The sequence below is a fragment of the Megalobrama amblycephala genome, linkage group LG7, assembly GCF_018812025.1.
Source record: "Megalobrama amblycephala isolate DHTTF-2021 linkage group LG7, ASM1881202v1, whole genome shotgun sequence".
NCBI lineage: Eukaryota > Metazoa > Chordata > Actinopteri > Cypriniformes > Xenocyprididae > Megalobrama > Megalobrama amblycephala.
Window position 1 is genome coordinate 57,490,478 of NC_063050.1, and position 8,693 is coordinate 57,499,170.

The 8,693-nt window shown below is 45.8% G+C and overlaps 1 protein-coding gene across 3 annotated transcripts; it reads right to left on the bottom strand.

Moving 5' to 3' along the window:
* Positions 1-105: 105 nt before the first annotated feature.
* Positions 106-7,526, bottom strand: ildr1a (immunoglobulin-like domain containing receptor 1a). Of its 3 annotated transcripts, none has more exons than XR_007185991.1 (8): positions 5,983-7,526; positions 5,104-5,274; positions 4,833-4,982; positions 4,487-4,606; positions 4,144-4,290; positions 3,933-4,061; positions 2,880-3,685; positions 106-864 (listed from the first exon to the last, which is right to left on the bottom strand). XR_007185991.1 is itself a non-coding variant. In XM_048198288.1 (8 exons), the coding sequence occupies exons 1-7, from the start codon at positions 6,029-6,031 to the stop codon at positions 2,994-2,996; spliced, it is 1,458 nt and encodes a 485-aa protein (XP_048054245.1). In that variant the 5' UTR covers positions 6,032-7,526; the 3' UTR covers positions 106-864; positions 2,970-2,993. The 3 variants fall into 3 exon arrangements, 2 of the variants coding, with proteins under 2 accessions (XP_048054245.1, XP_048054244.1); XM_048198288.1 differs by having other exon boundaries at positions 2,970-3,685; XM_048198287.1 differs by having other exon boundaries at positions 3,006-3,685; positions 5,983-7,523.
* Positions 7,527-8,693: the final 1,167 nt, after the last annotated feature.

Consider the following 8,693-nt stretch of genomic DNA (forward strand, 5'->3'; position numbering starts at 1 on the left):
CCGCCTTGCAAACGTTCCGGCAACGCTCTGACCGCGTGTGTGTGTCACAGATGAAGGCTTGAAGAGATTGTTGTGATGATGATGATGATGATGATGAACTCAAACTTGTCAGCATATGCTGCTTTCGCAGATTTATTTATGCATGTAGAAAAGGAAGAATTCTGTCCACATAAGATGCATGATATAAAGACAAAATATTAACAGTCCTTCATATACGAAAAATAGAACATGTACAATCATTACAGAGTCTGTTCAGTAATTCAGATAAAAATGATATAAAGGCAAGACTGAAAAAATATTCTGGTTTAGGACTTTGGATGCAGTAACAAGTTCCATGAAGATGTTATTTACAAAAAGGCTAAAGAACAGCTTGACCTGAGCACGATCAATAAAACATAAATACACACTTCTGTATTAGTTACTCTTTGTGTTTATGAAGCCAAACACTGAAGCGAGTTCAAAACTATCATCACTAATCACACTGAATAACTTATTATGGACATGATAATTAGCATTTCAGAATCTCAACCCAATTCTTCGTTATATTGCATTTTATGCTGTGGTCGCTAAAAAAAAAAAAAAAAAAAAATGACACAAAAGACGTGATATTTACACAGATAAATCCTCAAACCCAAGAAAGCCACAGCTAATGTCACACATGTACTAGAAGAGGATATTCATTCATATTCACATTCAAGTGTATAAACTGATCTGCACAAAAATATAAAACAAAGAAATCCTCAATCTGTTCAGAGAATCACATCCTTCAAATATGTTCTGTAAAAGCAGTTGTGTTCATGAACAGAAGCTTCCAGACGCTGGTCCTCAGATGATGATGCTGGTGCCGCTGCGAGAACTCTTATCCTGCAGAAGAAGAGCAGAGCGACATTAACACCAACGAGCACAGAAGATCTCACGAGTCTCTGATCAGGATCTGTGCGGATGTGAAGGTGCAGGAGGGTCCAAACGTCACACACCACAAGTGAAAATCATCTCTCTTTTTTTTGGCAAAATACAGAAAATAGTTCATTTAAAACCCTTAAGTTCACTGGAGCTCCGAGAACTAAACCTGATGATCATGTTCAGCACGACCTGAGATGATAAAGATCTGCAGTGGAAGAATGACATCTGACCGTCTGTACAAACAGTCACATGATCAGTTACTGACAAATTCACTGTTCTGTGTTCTCATTTCTCATGTTTACTTTAAAGGGGATCTATTATGCCTCTTTCACAAGATGTAATGTACATCTAAAGTGACTCCAGAAAGTGTCTGAAGTTTCAGCTCAAAATACCCCACAGATCATTTATTATATCACGCCCCAACTGCCCCTTTTTAAGCGGAAGCAATAACACAGTTTTCATGTGTGTATCTTTAAATGCAAATGAGCTGCTGCTCCCTGCCCCCTTTCCAGAAGAGGGTGGAGCTTTAACAGCTCAGAGAAAGTGTTTTTGCATTACAATGCGCTGCTTTCCCATTGTTTTCTCCCATTAGGTGACATTTACACGTCTAAAAAACGACACACGGGCAGCTGAAAACACAAGGTGTCAAGACGCATCTTTAAAAGTTCTTTGAACTTGAGCGCTGCCGTTTCCTGTGCGGCATGTAGTAAAAGATGATCATGAACGCATAGAAAAGCAGCGCAGTGTAATGAAAAAAACGTGTTTGATTTTCATTGATACAGCCAACAACAGAACATCACAGAACATCGTTTATCTCTTAGCGGAGACGTTCTTGTGTTTCCACTCCATAAACATGGCGACTGTGTGCTGCTCACTCAGGGGAGGAGCTATGCTAATAGACCCCTTAAAAGTTTGTAAACATTGCAACGTTTCCTGGTGGGCGGGGCTTAGCTGGAGGCAAAAAGAGACGCTGGACTCAATGTTGACAAGCGTAAGCTAGCATGTTTTAGGAGGGATTTATTAAACACAGATGCAGAAGAAGGTTCAGAACTGTCCGAATATGTACAGTCACTGACTCTGCGGGACCGTGACGGCTATTTTTGTAAATTAACTTAAGTTTTGGATATTTCCTAGACAACATATGAATTACTTTCGGATGGTTCGGGGAATTTTGTCAAGGCTTATTGTCTAATGTAACCTAACGCTGGGCTAACTATGATTATGGCTAGCAATGTGGATTATTTTAAGAGACCATTCAGAGGATGGCACACACATCTATCGCTGTATGTTTGTTTAACATTTAAGCTAGCTAGTGCGCTGAAAATTGGCGACTTTTCACCTATAAAACAGAAACTTGCTGATTTGTACTAGATAAAACCAACACACCATTACATATGCATCGATTATTTTACCTGATATGAAGTGTGCACTGCAAACACCAGCATTATTTATGATCGTCTCCGTCCAGTCTGTACGCCATATTGCATTCAACCACAATTATCTTTTTGATTTCTGAGAAGGAATGTCTGCCGGGATCTGGTAAAACTTTAGTTTTGAACCAAAAGTCCTGTTCCTTCTATTCTGGCAGCCAAAAACACAACAAGACGACATTTTAAAGTCAAAACCTCAAACTTATAAGAACTCATAGCGCCCGCTATGAGTTCTTATAAATGTTTTGCCTCCAGCTAGAGCGGTGACGTCACAGTGACGCAGGCGATTAAGGTGTCTATAGGGCCGAGTCATGGGCGGGGTCTGTTACACTGTGACGTCACAATGTATAGAAACCATGAACGACTCATTTTGAGACACTGTTTATGATTTATGGGGAATATAAACAAGGAGTGTGTGGATTTTTACCATTATAGGGTGATTGTGAACACAGTTATATGCAAACACCATGTAAATTGTGTAAACACTGAATTTTGCATAATAGGTCTCCTTTAAGATTTGAATGAAAAATAAAGCATTCATCTTACATTCATTTACATTTCCAATGTGGCTGCAGACGTTTGGATCTACTCACGGCACCAGAACACCAGACGTGTTAGTTTGAGAGAGAGACTGACAGTGTTAGTGAACGCGTGAGCCGCTCAGACTCTTACAGAGAAGCGTTCCGGCCGCTTGACTGGCTTCTTCCCGGGCTCGTACTCGCTGTAAGTGGGCGGATGATCGGAAAATCCGCCTCCCCGAGCTCCTCGGGCGCCTCCGCGTCTGCTGTCCTCCTCGTTGGCCGAGCTCCACGAGCCGCGGCGGGGCATAGGAGAATAATCGTCCCGCCTGGACGGGCCTCGGGGATCGAAGGCCAGCAGATCGTCCCTGGATCGCGAGCGAGGACGGAATCCTCCGGACCGGCTCCGGCCGTCCAGGACGTCCTCCTGGCTGTAGCTGCGCGGAATGACCGGCCGAGGGTAGCGGTGCGAGGCGCCGTAGGCGGACGAGCCGCTGGAGCGCCCTGCCCCTCGTGACCCGGACGGGAACCTGCGTGAGGCGGGGCCGTCGTCCAGGCCGGAGAGCATGCTGGGAGGGCCGGCGGAGAAGGGGACGTGCTGCGGCATGTGCTGCGGGGGGGGCGGCATGTGCAGCGGAGGGGACGACATGTGCTGCGGCTGTAAGAGCGGGGCGTTCACATCCATGCCGCGCACCTGACCCTCCAGATAGTCCAGCACCTGGTTGGTCCCGTGAACGCTGCCGTTGCCGTGGATGCTGGGAGGCGGCATGTTAACGGACATGTGTGGAGGCGGCAGCGGAACCGGCGTCATGTGACCCTTCCCTGATGCTGAACCTGACGAGGGAAAACAGAGAGAGTTAGAAGAACACACGGCGGCCTTACGTCACACTGAAACTGACATTTGGAGCTTCTTGGATGACATGAGTAAATTATCAGGAAATGTTATTCTGAAGTGAACTAATCCTGCTACAATAAGAGACACTTTCACCATCCAATCAGTTCCTCATTAATTCTCCTTGTTGAACCTGTTTGAGCTGGAAACCCGTCCCAGACCCCAGAGGGATGCCTGTGTTGGACTGACCTGCGTACAGCATGGGGTTCATCTGGTAGGAGGAGCTGTGGTTGCTCATGGGTGCGTAGAGCGGCTGTCCGTTCATCCACGGCGTCATGGCCTTCTGCGCCTCCTTCATCATCCGGTGCTGCATGACCGCTAAACACAAACACAAACACAGTGAGTTGTGGCGCTAGCGTGCTGCGTGAGGGAGCGGGCGGTGTGGCGTGTCGGTACGAACCCTTCTCGGGGCAGCAGCAGGTCTGAGGACAGCAGGGGCAGCGCACGTAACAGCAGCACTTCTGCGGACAGCACTGACAGCAGCACACGCACAGCAGGATGATGAGCATCAGCGCGCCCAACACGATCAGCAGCACCGTCAGCCAGTCTAACGCAACAAACAGAACACTGCTTCAGACGGCGGATCGTGGCGCTCGCGGCACAAGGTCATGGGTTCGATTCCCAGTAATGCATGAACTGATAAATTATTGACCTTCAATGCAATTTAAGTCACTTTGGTTAAAAGCATCTGCCAAATGATGATTCTCCCGTGTTTAACGGACACATCAGTAATCAGGACTTACGGTACACGATCAGCTTCATCTCTTTGTCTGAGTCTCCGACTGTGTCTCCAGGCGCTTCCACGGCACAGAAATACATCCCGTTGTCCCACCACATCACCTCATTGATGACCAGATCCGCCTCTGTTCAACACACACAGTCAGAGGAATCAGAAAACCCGTCATATCTGGACAATCAAAACATTAATCATTCATGGAACTAGTTGAATTGATCAGTTGGGTCACTTTACAGTAGAGAAACTGAACTGAAGCCGAAGGATTGTGTGGATTCAGGTTTGTGTGTTCAGAGTCCGTCAACATTCGGACACTGAAGTGAAATCTCATTTTTCAGCATTGTGCATCAACTCACTGTTCTGAATGTAGACTTTGCGGTCTCTGTACTCGGAGCCCAGCACCGCCTCGTTGGATCCCAGTTTCTGAGCCACGGTTCGGACGGTGCGCTGCGAGTCCACGCAGTCATTGGCAGGATCCTGACCCAGCTGAAGGGCGGACTGATACGCTGCAGACACATATTAGTATGTTAGCACGTCAACAACGTCTGCTGTTCAACATAATAATAGTTAAATCCAAAACATGTTCTTCTGACACCGATCCACTCAGCTCTGATGTTGAAGCTCTACCTGTGGAGTAATAGTCCAGAACTGGATCTTTGCAGAAGGACTTGAACTTCCACGTGACCATCACATTCTGAAGCTGTGCGGAGGTGGAATAATCACAGCGCAAGACGACCGACGCAAAGAGAGTCGTGCGTCTCTCTGTCTCAGTGAGAGTGACCTGGATCGACAGAATCCCTGAAACAACAGAGGAGAACGTCAGCTTTATTTCTACAGTATAAACAACGGTGATAAACAACAGAATCAGTGACGCAAACTTCATCAAACCTCATGCGGTTAAAACTATAATATTACTGAACATTAAGTGTCTTTCTTTAAAGAGAAAGTGTGTGTGTGTGTGTGTGTGTGTAAGTTAAACAGAAACACACAGGCTGTCAAACCTGTAAAACTGGAAATCACACAAAGAGCAGGAAATTCTTCTCTGGTTCCAAACAAACTGAGTTTCAGTGTTTGTAAAGAGAAATATTCAGAAAAATATTCCTTCAAACTTCATCTCTTTGAATCTTTTGGATTTCAAATAAGCATTTATGATCAGCTGAGAGTTGCATTTATAAGTTTGATTATTTATTTCTTTTCATTTTTATTTTCTATAGATTCCATAATGTCTTACTCTTGAGTGTTTTAAGTCGTTTTAAACATTTATATCTCGTCATTCTTTCAATATTTGTACATTTTTAATTGGAATGATGTCAACAGTGGTCACGTGATCGATACGGACGCGCTCCACAGGTGAGACACTGTTACCTGTCCACTGATCAACCTTCACAGTGTCACTGAATTATTGGTTTTCTCGCCCTGAACTGAACAGGTGTGTGTGTGTGTGTGTGTGTGTGTGTGTGTGTGTGTGTGTGTGTGTGTGTGTGTGTGTGTGAGGTTCAGGCTCACCTGAGATCAGGACACTCAGAAGCAGCACCGACACGATCATCCTCCTCATGATGATCCGATGAAACTCCAGCGAACGCGAACCGAAACCAGCGCGAGAGAAAAGCGACACAGTCACGGATGAGCAGCTCCTTCAACACTGCATTTCATCTCATAAGACGCTTTAACGTGAAGTTGTGACCCTCCCAGACACCGGCTTGTGTTTCCTCCGCTCTCCTCTTCCTCCTCCTTCATCGTCATCGTCATCATTACTCCACCCCAAATCAGGTGTATCATGACGCGCATGCGCACAGGTAACAACCATCCTGAGAAACTACACGATCCGCGCTGCTGCTGTCTGCTTCAGGACAGATGTGAAACCGCTGTGTGCTCTATTAGAGTTATTCTGACTCTTTGATCGTGATTTCATTGTCGTTATAACACAGGCTGTGAGGAATTCAGTTCATGCATCATGGAGAAACTCAATCCAGATCAAACTGAGAGAGTCAGAGGATTTTACAGCAGAAACTCATTCACTCTCAACACTGAAACACATGAGGCTTTTAGTGAAAGAATTTGAATAAATAGTATGTTAATATCAACATAATATACAAACGATATTATAGCATGTTGTTCGCTTGTTGATAGTGTAAACGTTACAGCACGTGATTTCAGATCAGCGAGGTGGTGAAGTTCCTCGTGTCACCAGCAGGTGGAGTCAGAATCTCAGTGCGGTTCGACATGCAGTCGATGGGTGGAGCTTCAGCTACATACAGGGGTCAGGTTAGGATGTGACCGGACCATAAAGCTCCACCCATGACATCCAGAGAGGTGCAGTGACCTTTGACCCTCAGATGAGTGGAACGGACCCTGACGTCTGTGGAGCTTCAGTGTCTGTGTTGAAGTGTTAGTGTCAGTCGACAGACATACAGCAGAAAAATCACCTTCAGACTGTCAGTAATCTCACGGATCATCAGAGCAGGTGTGACACTCAATATAAGGGACAGAAGCACAGATGATCTTAATGTCATGTCTGTTTTTCAGTTTAATCTGAGACATGAGCCGAGTGTGACCCTGACCGAGAGCGAGTCGTCCAGCCGTCTTCCTCGCTCGTGTTCCTGCAGAAACCCTCTCACGGCCGCAGGGAATCCTGGAGACCACAAACACGGGCCAGACGTCGGATTGAGCGGCTCTGGCAGCGTGTGAGATGTCCGTTAAGTGTGTGTGTTTAGTTAGGGACAAAACTGTCCCCAGAAGTGAGCTAAATCAGACAAAAGGCCACTCTGAAGCCACTCGGGGACGTCCTCGTGTGTGAAAATGACTCAACGACAGACGCTGACCAACGGCAACAGACGCCGAGAGGGAAACGCACTGATCCGAAAAAACCCAAAGAAACGTCTGTTGCTGTTAGTATGTGCTTGTTTTTCCCGACTGAACACATTCAGTCCCGTATGGTCCGGCCGGGGAATGTCTGAGAAGTTTCGTACTGTAATCTGGTGATTGTCCGTGATGGTCAGTGTGAACCGAAGCCTGCGGCCATAATTAACTTCATATAAAAATAACAGTCCAGAGTATGTCCTCATTCAGACTGACTGTGTGTGTGTGTGTGTGTAACTGATGTGTGTGTGTGTGTGTGTGTGTGTGTAACTGATGTGTTTGAGTGTGTGACTGATGTGTGTGTGTGTGTGTGACTGATGTGTGTGTGTGTGTGTGTGTGTGTGTGTGTGTGTGTGTGTGTGTGTGTGTGTGTAACTGATGTGTGTGTGTGTGTGTGACTGATGTGTGTGTGTGTGTGTGTGTGTGTGTGTGTAACTGATGTGTGTGTGTGTGTGACTGATGTGTTTGAGTGTGTGTGTGTGTGTGTGTGTGTGTGTAACTGATGTGTGTGTGTGTGTGTGACTGATGTGTGTGTGTGTGTGTGTGTGTGTGTGTGTAACTGATGTGTGTGTGTGTGTGACTGATGTGTTTGAGTGTGTGTGTGTGTGTGTGTGTGTGTGTGTGTGTGTGTGTGTGTGTGTGTAACTGATGTGTTTGAGTGTGTGTGTGTAACTGATGTGTTTGAGTGTGTGTGTGTGTGTGTGTGTGTGTGTGTAACTGATGTGTTTGAGTGTGTGTGTGTGTGTGTAACTGATGTGTTTGAGTGTGTGTGTGTGTGTGTGTGTGTGTGTGTGTGTAACTGATGTGTGTGTGTGTGTGTGACTGATGTGTGTGTGTGTGTGTGTGTGTGTGTGTGTAACTGATGTGTGTGTGTGTGTGTGACTGATGTGTTTGAGTGTGTGTGTGTGTGTGTGTGTGTGTGTGTGTGTGTGTGTGTGTAACTGATGTGTTTGAGTGTGTGTGTGTGTGTGTGTGTGTGTGTGTGTGTGTGTGTGTGTGTGTGTGTGTGTGTAACTGATGTGTTTGAGTGTGTGTGTGTGTGTGTGTGTGTGTGTGTGTGTGTGTAACTGATGTGTTTGAGTGTGTGTGTGTGTGTGTAACTGATGTGTTTGAGTGTGTGTGTGTGTGTGTGTGTGTGTAACTGATGTGTTTGAGTGTGTGTGTGTAACTGATGTGTTTGAGTGTGTGTGTGTGTGTGTGTGTGTGTGTGTGTGTGTGTGTGTGTGTGTCAGTATCGTCTAAACAATAAACAAAGAGCTCATGACTCACACTCACAAACTGACTTACACCGACACACACTACATAGTGTGTAAGAGTCATAAAGCTGCAGCAATAATGTGACGCTACAGAAAAACACA